The sequence below is a fragment of the Phoxinus phoxinus genome (assembly GCF_949152265.1).
Source record: "Phoxinus phoxinus genome assembly, chromosome: 15".
Classification (NCBI taxonomy): Eukaryota; Metazoa; Chordata; class Actinopteri; order Cypriniformes; family Leuciscidae; genus Phoxinus; species Phoxinus phoxinus.
Genome location: NC_136890.1, coordinates 12,534,863 through 12,557,004, shown reverse-complemented (window position 1 = coordinate 12,557,004; position 22,142 = coordinate 12,534,863). Strand labels below are relative to the sequence as shown.

The window sequence follows — 22,142 nt, the reverse complement described above, 5'->3', positions numbered from 1 at the left end:
AAAGAAAGTGTTACTCCCTCTTTTAGGGCTTTTGCATCATCCACTCAAAGTTTGAATCACACTGTGACATTGCTGTATCTAGGTAGAATGAAAGTTGTTCCTCTTTCAGTCCAGTCATGCTATCAAATGTTATTCTGTAAAAGACATGCTGGGTTTATTATTGTACCATAACTTTTATTGTAAAATGCAAATGTAATGTTGTTGTTTTTGTTATAAAAGGAGCTGCTGGTTTTAAATGTTTGTTGAAGAGTTTACAGCAATGTCATTTGAAAAAAACTGACTTATGCAATGGCCAAATCTGTAAAAAAAAAATTAAAGAAAGGAAAAAAAGGAAAGAAACTTGCTGGGGCAGTGTGCTGTGAACAAGTCAGTTCTTTATACTGTCTTAAAAACCTAAAGCATGAGTTCTAAATTCACTAAGTTTTAATTTGTATTGTAATGCACAATTATAGTTTTAGTTTTAATTTTAAAAAATTGTAATACATTTTTTTTTACTGCTAGTTTTTTTGTGTGTGTTCGTAAGGAATAATTCAGCCAGCAGCATCCAAAGAGTGAAGGTTTTTCTGGTTAGCATGATCCAGGTAGCACCTCCTGGTAGATATTGTAACTACACCATTGTAGATGCAAAGAGCATTTTTATCCTTTGACATCTATTTAGAATTGGCCATGAATTTTGACTAAATATTTTCTTGCAAGCAACACATAAATTATATTTAATATTATAGTAAATGTTTTGCAGTGACCAACTGTTTTAATTGTTGTTGTTGGAGAGCTCTTAAAGTGCCATGAAACAGCCACTTTTTGCTATAATTGTACAGTTGTGGTCAAAAGATTACATACACCTTGCAGAATCTCAAAATGTTACTAATTTTAACAAAGAAGTTTTACAAAAAATGCGTTTTATTTACTGCCCTAGGGCCTATACCATGAAGCTGGTTTAGGTGGCTAGCCAGGGGTGCGTTTCCCGAAAGCATCGTTAGCCAACTATGGTCGCAAGTCCCGTCGTTATCAGCATAGTTCAACGATTTGGTGTTTCCCGAAACCATCGTTCCAACGAACGTTCGCAAACAGCATCGCAAACTTGTGTGGTTGGAGCGACAGCTCTCGAGCTGTGGTTAGAAGCATAGTTTCTAGTTTACATGAGATGTAGACTGAATAAATCATTATCTTTAGCAAAATAAGCAAGCTGACATTCAGTACAACCCGTGTTATTTATTTAGAATACATACAAATGTAATTTACGTCTTTTAGTTTGTCAAGAGATTTAAAACACCGTTTTTGAAGACTGCGCATGTGCGAACGCGCTCTACTATGTAAGAACGAGCCAAATATTGAGTCTGGTAATAAAGCAAAATAACTGAGAAAAATTAGAAATGGTCTTCAGATGCCATGTCTGTAACTTATATGACAAAATCTAGCGTTAATTCGATCTCAAACAGATTAATTAAAATAATTTATTAGTCCACCACGTGCGAGACGTCATAAACCAGCGTGGTTGAACGATACTTTGCGACATATGGTTTCGGGAAACAGTCGTGACGAGCTAGTTGATTTCTCCAACGATGCATCATACTATGGTAGTTAAGCAGTGAGCTATATAGTTGTACGGGAAACGCACCCCTGGTTTGTTTCAGTTTAGTTAGTGGCTTGCGTCAACCCTGGGTTTTAGGCACCATGAAATTGGCTCAGCTTTTAAGTGTTCATCACCATAGTAACTTACACTCCACGGCTAATCTGCTCTGGGGCAGGTTATGTCAAAATATAATTATATTTCTATAAAATATAGTTCTATCTCAAACAGCCAATCAGCTGTAAGCAAAGTGACACGTCTGACGCAGTAAATTCACTCCCCCAGTTTCTCTGGCTCCAAATTAAAGGTCAAATTAAAGGTCACAAAGTAAAAGATTTTTAAATGCAAAATTGTCTGGCTTTTAGTGATGATTACCATTAAAATTATTTTATATTATTTATGTATTGTTTATATAATTATTATTCAACTAACAAAACATCCCCGGAACAGCCATTGCAAACTTCTCCTGGACGTCTTTGTGGTTCTAAATGTTAAAAGGACGTGAGGGACGTTCATCAGATTACAAAGCGGACCTAATTCGGACCTAAGTGGACGCTTGCAACATACGGGGGACGTCCCCTGTTTGTTGGGATACCCCTATCCACACATGAACAATTTTAATTTAACAATTATTATTAAGCATTTAGTTAAATGAACATAGATCTATACAGATAGAATATAAGATTTGGAATCGGTAGATAAAACTTTAAAAATGGCGCATGTGAGATCTTTTTTTTTTTTTACAGTTAACTTTTCCCCTAATTTTATTTTAACTTAAATAACTTAAAACTTTGCACTGAACTAACAACCTTGCAGTGAACACATGCAATCCCTGAATACATTTGCACACTATTCTATTTCTTGTCAGACACCTGGCAACGCTTCTGCTCACACAACTGAGCCACGTTTGCCCTGATGGATATCACAGTACAGCTTCAAGATCTAAGCTCACTAAGCCTGAACATGTATACTTTCATTTATTGAAGTTCATAGTTAAGAAAAGTTTGCTGTGCTTCCAATTCAGGCACATTACCTGATTAAACACTTGGAAAAGTTCTGGGAAGCATGGAGGTAATTTTCTCAGAAAGACGTTCCCATACCCAACTCATCATATATTGATGCTTAGTCAGGACCCCTCACCGTCACTTTTTAACTCACAGGATACCCAGTTAGCATCTTTTGTCGATGCGCAGGGTACCCCATTGTTTTCCAGTTGTTTGCCTTATGCGTCAGATCAAGACGCATAATTCTTTGCATTTGTAAATGTAGACATTATTTTATTAATACTTTTATATTTTGGAGTAACTAACCCCACTCCTACCCTAAACCTATACCCCTTCTACACAATATAAAACACGTAACAGGCAAATAAAAGTACAGTCACAGGTATTTATTGCAAAAACGGACCAAAAACAGCATAACCCTCCTATTGTCACGGGTGGTTGCTGGCAGACAGATGAGGAAGACGTAATATCCAGTTCAAAGGTTTATTAGAATTAACATGAAAATTAATTAAAATTAACATGATGATATGTTTTCAATGTCCTGTACACATTTTGTAGCATCAGTGTTCTTTGGGGTCAATTTGACCCCAGGCTCATTTGGCTGTATAAAACATGATAAATATAAAAATTGTACCTTTGTTTTGGTTGTTTTGGAAGATGTTGAGGTCATTATAACTTGAAATAACTTAGAACTTAGACTAAAATTAGATATTTCCAGTGCCAATTATATTTTTACAGGGAAGGGAAAACATAATGCAAGAACTTTGGTAAACATATGAACGCTTCCACAGAAGCCTTCTTAACCGCTTCTCTTTGTGCTCTCTCTAAATTGAAAATGACCAAGCAAAGCCTTTCTGTCGATGCGATATTGTCAGTTCTTTGACAGTGAAAGTGACATAGAGGACAATGTGTCTGAGACAGCTGATAATGTTGAGGAGGACCTTGATTATGAGGCATCATGAGACTCCTAGTGTTGACCTCATGTTGTCTCTCAACCACAAGCAGACACATTGCCTTCCAAAAATGGAACGTTATTATGGTCCTGCTTCCAACTTGAACAACAGGGTACAACTGAAGCCAAATTTGATAATTTTGCTGCTTCAGTTGGTATGATGTTGATTCACATTTTTCTAGATTATTGTGCAGAGTAATCAGATTAATTTTACATATTTGCAAAGAGCTTTGTTTTCCTATAAAATTGATCACAAAACCCCAAAATTCACTGTTTTTGTCCATGGCACAAAATGGCCAGCTAACATGATTTTACTAATCATATCACCAGCACATGATTGCTATACAAGGAGGGAAGAAGTGCTTCCAATCATTGTGTTCTTGTGTTAGCAATGGTTACCTCCAAAGCAAGATGCGCAGCCATCATCTTTGCATCAAAATGGCCTCAAATGTTAGGAAATATAGCTGCAAAAAAAAAAAAAAAAAAACCTGAAAAAAAACATTTACCATATCGTCAAGAGATTCTTGAGAGGCCTGGCATTCAGAGCAGTGATAAACTTTTTTGCTCATTAAGTAATGTCAATTACCTCGGATTGCTGGAACTTATTGCTCAGTTTGATCCGTTTTTAAGAGAACACATAGAAAAAGGAACAAGGGACAACATCACCTGTCATTTACTCTGTGAGGAGTTAATTTGCTTAATGGGTGAGAAAGTTAAGAAAACAATTGCAGATGACCTTCAGAAAGTATTTCTCAGTCATCGTAGATTCAACCCCTGATATGTCTCATGTTGACCAGTTGACATTCGTTTATAGATTTGTCAGCGAGGAAGGGAAAGTGGTGGAGAGATTCATTGGTTTTGCGCCTATTCACAGCCATACTGGAGCAAGTCTTGCTGAATGCGTAACAATGGTTCATGATCTGGGGTTAGACTTGTCAAATCGCCGGGGACAAAGTAACAATAACGCCAGTAACATATATATAACGGTCTTCGGGCACATCTGAAAAATGTAAACCCTCTGATTCATAATGTGCCTTGTGCTGGACATTCGCTTAATCTTGTTGGTGTAAACAGCACTGACAACAGCTGTAAAGATACGAGTGATTTCTTTGATATACTTCAGTCACTGTATGCGTTTTGTGCCGCATCCCCTCACCGTTGGAGTCGGATATTTAACAACAAGGATGTGAAGATCAGCTGTACTCTTAAACCACTGTAAAATACTAGATGGAGTTGTAGCTGACTTCACCAAAGCTTTGAGAGAAAACTACAGTGCAATAAGAGAGGCCTTGGGAAGGTTTGCCACAGATGCAGAGGAGAAGAATGACGCAAAACGCAGACTGCAATAAGCGAATCTATGGGATACTGTGCTGAGTAGGTTCAAAGCCACAAGTGACACGTTGCAGAAGCGATTGCTGGAGTCTCTGCATTTGTTTGTGGCAACACTCAGAGATAAATTTTCTCCGTTTGAAAATACATCTCGGGACATGAAGTGTGTGACTCATTTTTATCAACATGAGACACAGCGGGTGAGAAAAAGAAAAATATTTGCAGATGAGTCCACGGAGAATGATGAGATCCTAAATGGAAGTCAGCGATTTCACGTGGAAATATATAATGTGATCACTGACAGGTTGCTGTCCTGTCTTGCTAAACACATTGATGCATACATGCATACAGACTGTGATGGTGTGCATAAACATGCTGCTGCGCTCTCATCCACATATCCAGATGACCTGGACAAAGACTTTGGAGATGAACTTCTTCAGTTCAAGAATTTCGTTGACTAGAGTATATACTGCAAATTCTACAAAAAAATGGGCTACAGACTATTTTCCCAAGTGTATTCATTGCACTCAGACTGTTCTTAACCCTGCCTGTTACCAACTGCGAGGGCGAGAGATCCTTCTCTCAACTTAAAAGAGTGAAGAATGAACCATGAAACCATGACACAGAAGCATCTGTCTGCACTCTCCCTGCTGGCTATTGAATCCGAATAAGGGAATGGACTTTGAGAATTTAATTAACGATTTTGCAAGCACAAAGTCTAGAAAAAATAGATGTTCTGCTGAAGGTAAGGCTTATTAACCATTATTTCTGGGCAAATATGTGACGCTGTTGTCGATTTGAAAGTTATGGAATGTTTATTTAGAGATGCTTGTAAAGTTCAGTGTGTGTGTTTTGCTGTTGTCCATCTCTGTGGTGCTGAATTCAGCTGTTGATATGGTTGCTTGCAACAGTCTTTCTTGGGCTTGCTTATTTGGTATATGTTTGCAATGTTTTTTTGTGTCCTCATACATGTCATTTATGATGACATGTGTGTCATTTATGATGACATGTATGTACATAATGTGTGCATGGCATTGCATGAACTACGGCAGATGGAGACGGTGAACATTTTTGGCTCTTTTCTTCACACAAATCAGTCGTTCGGCCTCAGAACACTTGCAATTTTTTTACTTTTTGAAATTGTGCCTGTAGTCATATCTGCCTGTTATATCCTGTGTTTTATATTATATAATATTCAAATGGGTAGGTTTAGGGGTTGCATGTTCAAACGTGTCTAAATAGCGTACATGGCAAAATTATAACCCAATATATAATTTCATCATGACGAACATTCCCATGTCTAACACGTGTGTGCAGGTTTCTTAATCCGTTTGTTGAAATATTGTTAATTGTGTTAATTTCTCTCAGTGTGTTCTGTCTAGGTGAGAGGGGAAAATATGTTTAAAAGGATAGGCCACCCCTGACAGTGCTGGTGACATGGCATGAACTCAAAACACAAACAAAAACATGGCTGTGACACTTACCAAACACTGGTTACACAAACAATACTCGACAAGGAGTGGCCGGGCTGTATTAGGACTTTACCAGGAGAGTGACCAGTCACCATTTTAGAGCATAAAGACGCCCCGGTGGAAGGCGCACAAGACTCTGTGAGTGTGTCCAGTACTCAGGAAGGCAGGGCGCCTAGCTCCTCTAAGGTCCCTGAAGCAGCCACGCATGAAGACTCCACAGCTCTGGTCTAGGGTGCCATATTGCACCGTTCCTAGCCTAGCCGCTCTCTGCGCAGAGCGGGGCGTGGACGAGGAGCATGATCTTGATAGTGGCTGGAATGCACACTAGGGCATTAGATGACTCATCGTCTTTGCATGCTTTTGAGCTTCAGAGATGCACTCGACAACTGACTCCACGGCATTACCAAAGAGGCCAGAAACAGTAATTGGCGCTTTGAAGAGTGTCTTGTAGTCGGTGTCCTTCAGGTCAGCTAGGGTTAGCCATAGGTGCTTGTAATGGACCACCATAAAGCCCATGGATCTACCAATGGCTAGGGCCGAGTGCTTAGTAGCAATCAGCGTGAAGTCCATCGTCGCGGTCATGTCTTTCATCGCGTCCGCGCCGCGGTAACGTTGCTGGCTCACCATGGATTGCAGAAGCTTAGCCTGGAATACCTGCAGCACCGCCATCGTGTGCAGCGTGGATGCCGCTTCGCCAGCGGAGGTGTAGGCCTTGTTGGTGATGTGGGCGGTCAGTCTGCAGGGTTTGGACGGCAGGCTAAGGTCTGCTTCAAGCGTGGCCGAAGATGGGCATAAGTGCAATAAGAGACAAATTCTCCGACGGCGGGAGTGGACTAAAGCTCTCGTCTGAGAATAGGATTTTCACCTTCATCCCGAGGGAAAGGAGGGCCCACTGGCGGCTCACCTGCTGCAGTGGGCCTCGTCCCTGTAAGCCCACTAGCAATATTCCTTTGAGTCCTCAAGACACAAACCGGCAGGTCCGCGCAGTGGACTCAGAAAAGGCAGCCTCGGCATTAGCCAGGCGATGCAGTGATCGCGGGGATCCGGCGGGTCGATAGGGCCCACGCAGATTCTGCAGAATTTCATCGACAAATGCCATCGGATGCTGTGTAGAGTAGAAGTTTCTTCTGTTGCATCTTCGATGATGGAAGCAACGTGAAAGACATGATTCTGACTCAATTGTGGAAGCACCGCATTGTATACTGGCAGTGAGCCTGTCAGTATTTTTATGCGATTCATATTGGCCAGTTATTTTAACTGGCGTTAGCCTGTATAATTTCAGAAATTCGGTTTTAAAACGTAAAAAAAAAATGTTTTTCTTGTTTTAAAACCACAAAAACCTTGATGAAAAGTAAATAAATAAACCAAATTGCAAAATTACCTTTTTGACCCTTTTTCATAGTTTGAACTGGCTCATTTGTCAAGTAGCCTAAGTAAAAATACACACACACACACATATTATTTGATATATTTGATATTCTGCCTGTGGCATTTAGAAGCAAAACACGCTGACATTTCCCACAGAATGCTGACAATAAACTCTCCCAATGGTTTAGTTGCAGAAGCGTGGTGCTTGACAAACAAAACCACAACCATGAACTGGTTATAGCTTGTTCTTCCTAAACCACTTTCCAAAACCATTAAATTACAAGAGAGACATGTTATTACATACTGAGTCTCTAGGCAAATTGAAATCTAAACAATATTCAATTATATATAAATAATATGTCATATTAAAAACAGAAGCACCCTTTCAATGTTTGTAAATAGTCAAGTTGCTCACCACAAATGTAAAGTTCCTTCACGAATAAGAAAATGTGTATTTTCAAAATAAGGTCTTTACTTTACTTGGATCTAATGACATATATCATAAAATGTATACTATATTATATGAACTTCAACCTTATCAACGACAACAATATAACTATCCACATGAAAAAAACATGTTTAACTTATGTGGAGCTATTAAAATTTCTCACAAACTGTGAATCCATTCAATAAAAAAATAAATAATAAAATTAAATAATAAAAGGGGAAACTAACAAACTTTTGTACAACTTTCAGTTTCATTGGTAGCATTGTTCATGTGAAACACTTGCCACAAACCAGTTTGAAGAATTTTCCTCTGCCACTGAGAAGGGAATTTAGATGTCATCAGTATCTAGGTAGATTTAAGTTGGTGAAGACTCTGAAGCATTTTTTTTAAATCAAGACTCTTTGAAAGGGCTTTTGTAGAAAAAAAGTCGAACAGTGTTTAATAGTGTAGGTTACACAAACAAATCAATGATATCTATAATAGTGAAGATTTGTACCACTTCAAGTCCATTACACAATCTATGATTCTACATAAATCTACAATTTATGCCAGATTTGTCTGAAATTAAAGCATGTAACAAACATCAATGAAATCAAATGGATGAAATACGCTACATCAAAAATGTATCAAAGGCTGTTTATGGTAATTAAATATTCTGTGTAAACAGACCCCTGACCTAATATAAACTAAATATATACAACAATCACAAATTTAGGAAAGAGTGGAAAGATGAGCTGTTTTATGATCTTGTCACAATATAATTGAGACTTGGCAAAGATGCTGTGTTATTGAAGGGTGGACTCACAATTTTATTGGACATGGCAGAAAACGTACAGTCTGTAAACACCAGATCACATTTGCATTATTCAAAATCTTAAACCAAAACTGGAAGGTTGCAAGATATTTCCCCAATTCATTAAACCACCAGCAGCACCCAGTAACACCAAAGAAGCGAGGAAGGGGACAAGCAATCTCGGATGAAATTTGGGCCACAAGTTGATCATGACCTTTTCCATATGACAATGAGGGAGGTTGGGGAACGTGCAGCCTAAACTGAGTCCATGACCTCGATCATATGAACCTTTAGGTAGGAAAACAGGTAGGTGTGCTTCATACTGCTCTCTACTGTAACTTTGGAGTGCTGAACTCTGTGCTGTTACAACACACTGTTGTACTGTTTTATCGATTGCTAACACCCTGGTTCAGTTGGCCCAATTTCCCAAACCATTCATTCAGTTCTAGAAACAAAGGCTGCGTTTACACTTGGCATTAACATGCTATCACCATGATCCGATCAAGCAGATCGGATCATTAGCCAATCAGGACAACGTGTGTTTACATTTGTTCATGTTAAGTAGCCTCTGTATCTGGATAACCGATCGGATTTCTGTTTCCTGCTTAATATTTAAATTAGGTCTGTAACACGACACCAATAAGAGTAAAGACTATAAAAATTAAGCAATGGCCCAATTGCTTTCTCTCACTCACTTTACTTTCCTGTGCAATCTCCATCCTTAAATCAAATTACGTTTTTTAAATGAAAGAATATTTCCAGAGTTGATCATACAAAATAACCATGGTTAAGTCACATCATCGATCATCTGAGTTTAAGCATGCAATGAATATATTAACAGAAATGGGAGATTAATAAACATGCTGAAACAATAAAAACATTCAACATTTAAAACATAAAAAAAGTAAAAGTTTATTCCTATTATTCCTCTGGCAAAGCAGCGCACGCTGTGATTGTACAGACGATCTGTATCAGATAATGTTGCACAATTAAAATTAAAAATGACACACACAGTATCATGTAAGTCTAAATAAACTGTTTTAAATATTGACGTTTATTGTAAGGTTCAAATAAATGTAATTTATTGTCTAAACTGCGTCTGGCCATTATTTTCTGACAGCCACGTGGGGAGACTGGGCGGGGATTTAAATGACGTCCACCTGTGAATGCAGACACGATGGCTGGATTGCGTTTACATTACACTGAGATCCGATCACAATGCGTCCTCGACTACCTCCGAAACTGGACACGCTGATCGGATAACATTCCGATCAGAAGCGCATTTACACTTGTCTTTTCAATGTGTATGTGGACAACATCCAGATACAGGTCGCATGTTAATGCCAAGTGTAAACGCAGCCAAAGACACTTTTCTTAAAACATTTAACACATTTCACTTGTTTTCACACACGTTCCAATTTTCTCCATGTTTTCTGCAAAACACTACACAAAAATGCCTTCACTTTGCAAAACACATAATATAATTAACTCAAGTGTCGCTGAACTCAAATAACACACATTTATCCATGTGTAAACATTTAGTAGCAAAACTAAGGGACTGTTCGTTATTTATTTAAGGGGCCACCGGAGGAGTTTTGAGATCTATAATCAAAAAAGGCTTGACCCTCCCTTCGATCGCCAGCAAAAAAACTTTCTATGACCCTCCAAAATGATTGTGAAAAAAGGCATGACCCTCCCCGATCATTTATTGATTACTTCTGTACTGGTTTGCGCTTGGCAAAGATGTTCAGATATCTCTATGCCTAGACCTACACCAAACGTTCATTAAAAGACTCCTGCACACCCGCCTTTTTCAAACTGGCGCAGCGCTGACTCGCGGTAGAAAATGCATGATTTGATTTGTTAAACATGAGGATTATCCGTATGGCATGGCTGCTCACTCTAACGTTAACCTAGATAATTGTTCGCTATTCTTAGGCGCATAACTTAGGCGCATAAGTGTGTGTGCGCAGTGTGTAGCGCGCACTGCATGACATGGAGGCGCCGATGCGATTTGCATTTTCCTATCAACAGTGGAAACAACTTAAAATACTCTTTTTCTGGCCATACAGAAAATAATAATGTATCAGTCGCAATAATTTTATTTGTGTAAACTCACAATAACAAGAAAACGTTTTGCTTTTGTAAAATAAAATAAAACAATCAGGGCGCGCATTCATGGTCTCCGTGAACTGTAGCGCGTCAAAAAAAGAAAGAAGCAGAAACATATCGTAGGATATAGCATACTAGCCTCAAATATATGAGAAAAATATCTATATAAAGCTTGATATGTCCACTTTTAAACGAAAAAAAATCTAATCGAAAGCAAATATCATCTGATTATGTAATCCGTATGAAAGATGCATTTCTCTTAGGCGCACTTTACAGCGGATATGTATGGAGACATGTTTGCAGCGGACACTGATTAAAAAAAATAGTTTATTAATAAACAATTAAAATGCATCGTTATTTTTAAAGACTATTATCATTAGCCAGCCTGCTTTTGCGGCAAGATTACATGCGCTTGAGCGCAGAATGGGCTATATCCCTCCATGCAGTATTTAAGCAGAAATTAACGTGCGACGTAGTCAAATATTTAGTAGGCTATATGGCAACTATACATTTACTATATTTGACATTATTTAATTAGTAATAAGTATCCAGCTCTTTACATTAAATTTGTTGAATTAACAATTAGTTAATGAAATAATAAAATAATAGAACAAAGATTAAATTAAGATGCTAACTATAATTCTATTTAACATGACTTGTTCCACCACGCAAATGACTGTTTTAAAGGTGACAATCTGTTACACATTTGAAGATTTACTGTATCTTGAAGATTGTTGTATTGTGTTATCTTCTGTTATAAAGATTGACATTTCGTTAATTAAAAAAATAAGCACATAATGTTGTTCAAATGTTCTGTTAGATGGTCTGTGTTGACTACTTTTTTAATTTTGTATAATAATATATCTAAAGAAGATATATTAACAAAAAAATAGTATATAGGCTATTATATATAAAACACTGCAACACGCATCACTGCAGATGAGCCAACGTGCAAACTATTTGAAGAATTGAAGATAGGATTTAAATCCGTTTTGCAAAAACGCATTTATGCGACCACACCAGGTGTAAATGGAATCGTTTTGATGAATCAGATAGCTATCCGATCTGAGAAAACAATGCAAGTGGCCAGGTGTAAACAGCCCCTATACGCGTTATTTGTGTTTGTTTTCAGACATATAACAGTTGTTTTATACTTGTGCGATATCACAATTTTTGATCGTGGATGTTTTAATGTCTCCACATTAAAGCAGCGGTAGAGTTACACTCACAGGACACTGCTTGTGATTCGCAATCACAAAAGTTGATTATTTGATCGAGCTTTAAAGCTTTGCCGGGTAAGCATTTCATTGGCGTTCTGTTCTGACATGATTCACTATTTCTGAGCGTGCGCGCACTGTCAAACAAACAGCGCCAAACTGGACTTGAACTTTCGCGTCTGATTTGTGTTGGGTCAGACCCATCTGCTAGCTATGGGGGGACCGAGACTGAGAGAAGTTACATGGAAAAATATGCACAAAACTAGCCACTTTGAAAGTTTGTTGTTTTCATGAATACAAAAGTTGGGTGACCCTCCCCCTAGACTAAAAAAAGTTGGATGACCCTCCCCTCAACAAAGAATAAAAAGGCATGACCCTCCCCTATTTTCCTCCGGTGGCCCATTCCATAAATACCGAACGGTCCCTAATGACACACAGAGTCTCAGGATAATAAAAATAGCGTCACAGTGATTATGTGCTTTGGAACATGAATCCTAGTGGTGGGTGACAAAGAGGAAGAGGAGAGGGGAAAAAGGAAGGGGTTGGGGTCAAAGGACATTTGTTCCTGATGAAATACAAAGCACTGTAGTTGACCATGTTCTTGTGCAGGTATGGCCATGAGGGAAGTTGGCTTACAGGCTCATCTACATAGTTTTTATACTGCGTACACTACAACGTAGCAGTACTATAGATGAGAAAACTTTTTTACACCCTCAAACTCATAAGTGTCCTTTATGCTCATACTAATCGATGTCTCCTAGGGAGGGAGAGAAGGTCTTTTATCAGAAGACTAAGAAACTGTTATAGTATGGCATGGTCATTACCAGTTCAGTAATGTGGCCAAAGATGCTGAATTAATGAATTTATTTTTTACTGTACTGTGTTATGAGGTTGATGGAGAGATGAACCCAATCACAGACAGTATGCTTTTAACAGTTTTATTTAGACAAAAAGGGAAAAACAAAACCCACGATGGGGCAAAACAAGACTGGTGGGCAAAAACAAAGACAAACTACACTAAGACTTGACTGATAACTAGACTAATAACAGCAACATGATCAGGACTTTTACAAGACATAGTTCTTCACAAGGTACTCACGGGAAGGTCTACACACAGGTAACATCTCACAGGATACACACAATGAGAATCACAATGAACCGGCACAGGACAGCAAACACAAGGGGATTAAATAGGGAGAAACTAATAATGACGACAGGTGATACAGATGAAACAATAATGACTAACGAGGAGAACAAGGGGGCGGGGTTGGGTGACGAGACAACACAAGCACACAGCCCAAACACAAGGCCATGTGCTTGTACACAAAACACGGGTCTGTCATGATCCTGCCTCAAGACTTAAAGACAAGGACTAGATGGCAGAATCATGACATACTGTAATTGACAGTATACTGTATTACAATTCCAAGTTCATGGTCAATTCGTTGATAGCCTATATCTGATAGCCAAGAAAAGGAAGCATAATTTTACATTAAGGAATAAAAAAAACGTGCAAATGTACGTTTGATGTGTCTTTTGTTGTGTTTATCATATGAAATGTTTTTTTGCGGGAGAGAACCAAAAGCAACATAACTTATTACCGTTTGTTGTAGTATCGTTTGAATGGATCTAAAATACTTTGTTGTAGTGTGTGTGTGTGTGTGTGTGTGTGTGTGTGTGTGTGTGTGTGTGTGCGTCATTTTATAGATGTGATCAAATAAGTAATTTGCTTTGATTGCAATTGTTTTAAGGATCATCGGCATGGACTGGGGAGATGGAGGGTCAGGTTTTTATTTATTTATGTTTCATTGTGAAGAATCTGGGCAATCTGTGAGTGACCTTCTTCAAATAAAACAAATAGAGAACAGTTGATCATAAATAAATAAATGAATAAATAAACAGTTTGAAGAAGATGGAGAGCGTCTAGCCAATGAGATTGTATATTTTTTGTAATATCATTGGTTAGGTAAATTGGAGTTGGTCGTTCGTTAACATGCAGACAAATAGCAGATCTGATTTGACCAATTGTTTTAATCTATTCAAGCAAAATTACAAGTTTAAAGCTGTAAATCCATTAAAATGTTGTTATGGAGTCTACATTTGAATTGAGTTATCAGGTGTCATTCCTAACTTTAAAGCCAATGTTGGATTATGAACTGAAATGACCAGAAAACAATTCACTGCATTGAAATACACAAACAGTGTTTGAATGTGTGCCAGTAATTACTGCCACAGTGTGAAATAAACAAAAAATAAATCCATCTGATCTTGGCCCATCGTCATGACTAGTTTGATGTGTGAAAATAGGTAGCTTATATATATTTTTTCCTTTGTTTTGTGATAATTTTGTTTACTATGCAATGGTGTGTATGTCAATTTATTCTGAATGGTATAGGCCTAGTTTATTTCTTCTATATGTATGTGCAGTTTATTTCTTGTATATGTGACAGGCATGTATAAATACAAACACATCATTCTTTTGAGGATAAGCATGTGGTGAAACCAGGTCTAGCTAGGTAACAGTTAGGTTAAACCAGTTTGGAAAAGTCCCCAGAGTCATATAAACAGATTAATCAAAGTCAGCAAGCGTTAGATCGCCTTCATATTTAAAAAGTAACAAACAGCATTAGGGTCTTTAACTTAAGAAAATAACTATTAAGTTGCTGATAACATGCCTTTATTATATTAAACTATTCAAAACATACATAAAACATAAAACTTATCAAGAATTATAACATAATACTACAGTGGTAAACAATCAGTGTTATTGTCTTGGTGTGAACTGGTGAGACCAAACATGTGGAAGTTAAACCAGTATGTAAAATCCCCAAATCTCCATGGCAGTAATACACACAGACAAGCTGCAATACATATTTAGATCTTTGATATTTCATATTTCCTCAAACAATAGTGAACATGCCAATGTTGAAACCAAAGTTCCCTAATTGTGTAAAAGTAACTCTCAATTTGGTTTGACTTTTCTGCAAGTTCATGGTCCAATTCTCACTATTAACTAGTTGCTTATTAGCATGCATATTACTAGGTTTATTGGCTGGTTATTAGTACTTTCAAAGCACATATTAATGCCTTATTCTGCATGACCATATTCTACATCCCTAATCTTACCCAATACCTAAACTTAACAACTACTTTACTAACTATTAATAAGCAGTAATTAGGTATTTATTGAGGTAATAGTTAGTTTATAGTGAGAATTGGACCCTAATCTAAAGTGTGACCAGAAAGCCTAATGTCTTTATATATTTATGTTTCCCTCTGTTATCTATAATATCAGGTAGTCATCAAAATCCTAATCTAAAAGAAAAACAATCAGGTGTTATACAAAATAATTAACATATGCTAATATATATTTATATAACATTGGTAGTTACCTTATATAACATTGGTAGTTACCGTTTTTTACGATCGCTATGACAATTTTTTCAATAGTTCTTTTAACAATTTTCCTAAACACTTAACACACCTACAACACACAATTGGCAAAATGGTTAATTTCATGCTCAAAATCACACATTGTAAACTAAACTAAATACACTACAAAAACACAATACACTGTCTAACAAAACACTAACATGTTCTCTTCCAAAATAAACATTTAGTCAATATATCACAATGTCATAAAAACACTAACGTCAGATGGAATTACAGAAACTGCATTATTTCATATATTTCAGGTCTGCCCTTATACAATAGACAATATTATATTGATCATAGATTTTTTTTTTGCACTGCAGTTTCTTTTGAAGCCTTTCTACAGTTTTGCTTTTTTGGGGTTTAGCAAATGCATGTGCATTTTGTTTATTTTGCTGTAGAAAATGAAAAATGAATGACCCTTCTCAGAGTCGCTTTAGAATGTGGTTTATGAAAAAAAGAAGACAGAGACAGAATTGGTGCAGTAAAGGCTTTATTTGGACATATTTTAAAGGACATTTCTGCAAGATAACAAAAATATGCAATAGCTGCCATTTACAGTATTACTATGTGATCATACTAAATATACAAACAGAAAAAGCCATCTTCTAATCTGCCCGGTCTTCTCCGTTCGGCCACATGTCCTCATCCACATCACACCTGTTATCTTCTCAAAGCTTCTTGGGGAGAATCATTTGGCATTCCTTATCCACCCCTGGCAGTGTTCAGTGATGTCTGCATCCATTGCATCCAGGAGGGACATATCATCCTGTGACGATGGTCAAAAACCTTGGGCGAGGAAAAGGGATCATCTGATGGGATCAACAGGCTGTGACTGCACTGGAATTGTGAAATGCCACATTGTCCCATATTTGCATAACATCTATCAGATGTCTCTCAGTAGCAATGTTATCAAATATAGGGGATATAATTGTGTTTCAATTCACAATATGAACAGCTGTTCAGTTTGACTTTAGCCTATGAGTTAGGTTTAGAACATGATGTTATTTGTTCTGACTTATGCCTGGTTCAGATTACACGATTTTAGCCCGATTTTGGCACGATTCGTTTGACGTAGGGTGTCGTGGGGATTCGTAAACGACAACGGGCGTCGGGACGCAAGATTTGATCGTTTCATCTCGTATAGTGTGTCATAGTGTGCGACAACCTACGTCGCGTCTGCGATGCCTCACGACATCACGACAAAAAGACTAGCATGTTTGATTTTTTTTCGGTCCTCCACGACGAGAGTGAGTGAGCGAGCGAGACAGAGTGTGTGCTAGTGAGTGTGTGTGCTAGGGTGACCACCTGGCTATATTGCTCTGTTGCAGCCAGGTCAGACCTGATTTCGCGGGACACGAGGGATATAACTTACTATTATTATACCAGGTGAATAAATATTTATTTTAAGATGTCTTTATTGCTAATAGGCTTTATAAAAATGTTAGCTATGACGGCGCTGACCGGCGCTGTGAACGTCACTAATAATATAAAACTCATTTTAACAGCACGGGTCTATTTAATCTAAGTAATTAAGTGAAAATAATAATCCAATTGCTAAAAAGCACATTTCCAAATAAGCACATAAATTCCACTAGGAAAGAAGACCAGATTAAATGCGTTCTTACCGGATTCAGTAGACTATATTTTTGTGTCTTTTCCATGCGTGATGGTGAAACTTCGGTGGCATAACGTAACAGTTACACCGCAATCTCCTTTTTTAGGGTCACCTGTAACTGGTTTTAACCATGTATATTTTTTCTCCCATTCCTTATCATACGAACAAAGACGCTTTTTCTTCTCGGGAGCTCCGGATAGATGCATTTTTCTGTTGCAATTGTTTGTTTTTTTCTCTCTCTCAGTGTTTGTTATCCCGCTCTGGAACCAATAATAACGGCTGCGCATCCCCACTAACACAGAACGTTTAGGGAACGTTAGGGAACGTTAGTTTATGGTTCTCTAAAGGTTAGTTTGAACCAAACCAAAAACGAACGTTTAGGGAACGTTCCCTCAGGGTTATAACGTTCCCTAAACGTTAAGGGAACCAACCAACTAAAACGTTCTCCTGTGGTTGCACTGTACCTCCACACAACGTTCCCGTTTGGTTGTTTTTGGTTGTTTTTGGTAATGTTTATTTAAACAAGCTCCATTTAAGTTTTTGACGTAGCATATAAAAGGTTTGCAGTCAGTTGATTTAATTCACTCAAAAATGATTGGTCTTATGAAATCCAAGTAAAATAAACAGATTATCAAAAGAATATATTTAATTTTAGACTGATCAATTTAGCAAACAATACTTTTGTGCCTGATTTCGTTTTTTTAACTGTATTAGTTGAAAATACTTAAAACAAGAATCTATCAATTGAACGATTTTCACAAATAAGAAAATTCACTTCCAACAAAGTAGGTTTTTTTTTTTCAGTGTACAAATTCAACCGTTACACCCCCACGCCAGTAGGGGCAAGTGCCTCTGTTTTCAGGTGACCGATTGAAATCATGTCCTGTGTCCTGACTTCCGTGTTCTGCGATTTACACCAAAGTCCTTCTGGATACACAACTTGCATGGGAATCCGTCTTTCTTTCAGTGGTTTCGTGTAAATGGACGCTCAAGATAAATTGTTTGAGCACAGGTATGGAGCCCTTAACGTTATAGTGCTAGTTCGTTTTTTCGTCTCTTTAGAAATACACACGTTGCACCCACTGTTTGTGATTTTCACGTAGAATAATAATAGTTCGGTAAAATATTTTTAGAATACTTTTCTGCTATCACTGTTAGAATACATTCAGAACATGTTTAATTTATTCCTGTACCGTTGGCATTTTACACTCACTTATTTGCATGTATGCAAAGCAAGGCCTCTGATTAGGTGGCAATGTCGTCAATGCGTCTCTATCCAGTAATTTTCAAACATTCCAATGCTTTGTTAAATGTGCTAACGTTATAGCATTGTGTGTCTGATCGCTCCTCTATCAGTTTTAGAAACTGGTCAGACAATAACAGCTATAGTCTACATAATCCTACAGTGAAATTAAAAAAGCCATTTCACTACATGCTAATCTTGAGTAATATCATTTTCTCCTTTTTTCCGTCCGTTCGCATTTCTGTGTTTCTATGCATGTAGACTAGAGCATCATTGTGGTACGTGTATGTTTTTACGTATGTTTGCCTGAACCATGTTTGTACAACTAAACGTAGCACAATTTGTGTGTATATATTATAAAATAATCTGTATAGTGGATGTAATGCTCGAACCATGATGCAGTATCTGTCTGCTTACTCGAGCACATACGGATGTGTAATGTCACACACTGTAGCATTATACTTTTACGTTTAAACAGTGCATTAAAAAAACAAACTCCATATCTAATGTTTAAGAAAGAAATAACAAATATTCGTGGTCGGGGATAGCAACACTCCATTTTAGTTTAAAATTACCCTCTAAAATGCTGATTGGCCAGGTTTGCTGACGTCAAGGCATGTGACGCAACACGAACGTTCCTGATTGGCTGGAGGAAATGGATAAGTCTATGTAGAACTCAGTAGACCGTTCACTATCAGGAAGTCTTGGAAAAACAACCAACAACGACCAACAACAGCAACCATTGAGCTTCACATTCTCAAAAAGTAAGTGAAATACGTTACAGTTTCATGGTTGTAATGCAAGGGTTTGGGGTTTAACTTTAAGCCGTCTAGAAAATCTGGCTGTGTACAGGTGACTTATTGGTGCTATACTATATATAAATAAATACGTTTTCTCTGTATGGAAATACTGCTTTGTTCGGCTACTGTCTCACAAAAACTTTGTTCTCTTAATGTAGATTCCTATGACAAAGCCATGAAAAAATGTCGGCGACTGATGGACACTTCCAGCATTGAGACGGAAGACGATGCGAGTGTCCACAAAAGGCAGTGTAAACGCCCAAGGAGGTTCATGACGGATTCTTCAAGTGATGGTAAAACCTTAAGTACAGACATTATTTACAAAATTAACATTTTCTTTTAGCAATCTGTACAAATTTTTTGGTCTTTTATTTCAGATGAATCTGTTCCACAAATGAGAGAGTGTGAGAACGGAGTGTGTGTCTGGAAGCCCTGTCCGTAAGTTAACATTTAAGAAACCTGAGTCATATTTCCTACCATGGAACTACTGACATTCAACCTAGTGCATATCATGTGACTATTCTGATGTGTTTGTCTCTTCCTGCCTGTTTCCAGGTCCGCAGCTGCCTCCACCACCTGCATGTAAGTTTTTTTTTCTTCCTCCTCCATTTGCAAGAAACCTACCATAAATGAAGTGACCAATATTCATATCTACTTTCTTTTTAGATGAGTCAACACCACACAGAAAACCAGCCGGTCGCCCAGAATTGGATGGGTCTATTATGACGTAAGCTGAGGGTACAGTGGCTTTGCATTTTCCATTTCCAATTAAATACTATTTCATGACAAGGAACTTGAGAGTAACTTGACTTTTTTGTTGTTGTAAACAGCAGAACTCATCACACAGAGGGAGGTGAGACATCACACAGAGGGAGGTGGCTCAGCCATGGAGACGGAAATGAGAGGTAAGAAGACTCACTTAAAGGAACACACCGACTTTTTGGGACTTTAGCTTATTCACAGTATCCCCCAGAGTTAGATAAGTCCATACATACCCTCTTCATCTCTGTGCGTGCCGTAACTCTGTCTGACGCACCCACCACTAGCCTAGCTTAGCACAAATACTGGATGTAAATAGTTCCAGCTAGCATACTGCTCCCTATAAGTGACAAATAATGGCAACATTTTCCTATTTACATGTTGTGATTTGTATAGTCACAGCGTGTACAAATAACAAGGTCACATGTGAGACAGCCATCTTCTAATCATATACATACTCTGAACTATATTCTCAGAAGGCCGAAGCACTGCTACTTCTGCGGAGTGATTTACTCCAACTCTGAGCGAACTCTCTGCTCCTCACCACGGGGGTTCTCAGGGGCTACAAGCAAATCACGCCCCAGAAGTAGCAGTGCTTCGCCTTCTGAGAATATAGACTTATCTAACTCTGGGGGATACGGTGAATAAGCTAAAGTCCCAAAAAGTCGGCGTGTTCCTTAAGTTGTTCACATATTCAAGTAATGTATAACAACTAAAACTAACATAATTAATTTTTCCATAGCCATGTGGACATCCATTACCCGTATGGCACAGCGAATGGAAAAGATGGAGCAGAGGCTGGATGAGGTGCTCATGCTCTTAAGGAGCTCCCAGTCCCAGTCACATCCCTCTGCTCCTGTCGATGATATGTTGCTGTCGCCCTGCTCGACAGTCACAGAGCTGGAGGAGTTTGACAGGAGTCTCGGTCAACAGGAGAGGAGGGGAAAAAATGGTAATTAAGTTGCCATAGTCCTGCCCTAAGATTAACACTATATAATTGCATAACTTCAAATATCATTATAACTGAACTGACGGCTCTTACAAAATGAGATTGTACAAGCTCTCCACTTTGTTCTACATGTATAATTTGTATTTCTATGTTTTACAGCAACTTTTCCTGACAACTCTTGGAGGTTCGACCAGAGGTACTGCCATCCGTCGCATGCTACGGCGAGTGGCAACTATTGACGTCCATCAAACAGTTTAGTCTGCGGGGCAGAAAGGCAAAGAAGGCCTTCCAGGACCTGACAATCTGCAGGGTTATAACAGGCAGGTGTTATTTTATTGTTCACATCAGTATTATGCTTAGCTTGGAGGTTTTAATTTGACTTGTAACTTTACTTCATTTTGACTTTACTCTAGCGGCCTTCCAGAAAAACTTCCCGGCGGTGACTGCAGCAGAGACGGAGGACTTGATTGGGCAAGTGCTGAAGTTTGCCCCACACAGACGGTAAATTAGAATACTTCTATGTGATGTTCATAATTATCAAAGGAATGGGAAAACTATCAATATTTGTCATAATAAAAAAAACAGGGTTGTTAGTAAGGCAATTTGTCTTGCGTTTGTCAACGTGTTCATTCTCAGTATGACATATCAAACTTTTGTTTATTTTTTAGGCCAGCTGAGAAGGACTGAGAAGGGCTGAGAAGGGCTGATCGGTCAAGACAATGGAGCTCTTTTTTTATTTATTTTTTATTAAACAATTGTATTTTTGCCACTTTGGCCATTCACTTTATTGTCCCTTTTCAATGTGAAATTTGTCTTGGACTCAAAGCTGCATTTATACACAACATATATACATACACACAACAACATATGCACAACAACAAATGCACATTACATTATCATTCCAATATGCATCTTGCACACTACATTTGCACTCTTCATCACACTCTTTGTACTTAAATTTCTGTTTTATTTGTATAGTTGTAAAACTGATTCTATTCTTGTATTTTTTTTAGGCCTTTTATATTTTTGGTATTTTGTAATTTTATATTGTCTATATTAAAGTTTTAAATCCCATC

At 37.9% G+C, this 22,142-nt stretch overlaps 1 protein-coding gene across 6 annotated transcripts; it reads left to right on the top strand.

Moving 5' to 3' along the window:
• Positions 1–18,155: 18,155 nt before the first annotated feature.
• Positions 18,156–22,142, top strand: LOC307011278 (uncharacterized protein). Of its 6 annotated transcripts, none has more exons than XR_013800386.1 (11): positions 18,156–18,327; positions 19,157–19,322; positions 19,517–19,651; positions 19,736–19,796; positions 19,914–19,940; positions 20,025–20,096; positions 20,192–20,263; positions 20,860–21,069; positions 21,226–21,386; positions 21,480–21,567; positions 21,735–22,142. XR_013800386.1 is itself a non-coding variant. In XM_079636746.1 (9 exons), exons 7-9 carry the CDS (start codon positions 20,245–20,247, stop codon positions 21,303–21,305), a joined length of 309 nt encoding a protein of 102 aa, XP_079492872.1. In that variant the 5' UTR covers positions 18,158–18,327; positions 19,157–19,322; positions 19,517–19,651; positions 19,736–19,796; positions 19,914–19,940; positions 20,025–20,085; positions 20,189–20,244; the 3' UTR covers positions 21,306–21,726. The 6 variants fall into 6 exon arrangements, 1 of the variants encoding a protein (XP_079492872.1); XR_013800388.1 differs by having other exon boundaries at positions 18,157–18,327; positions 20,189–20,263; XR_013800389.1 differs by having other exon boundaries at positions 18,158–18,327; positions 20,025–20,085; positions 20,189–20,263.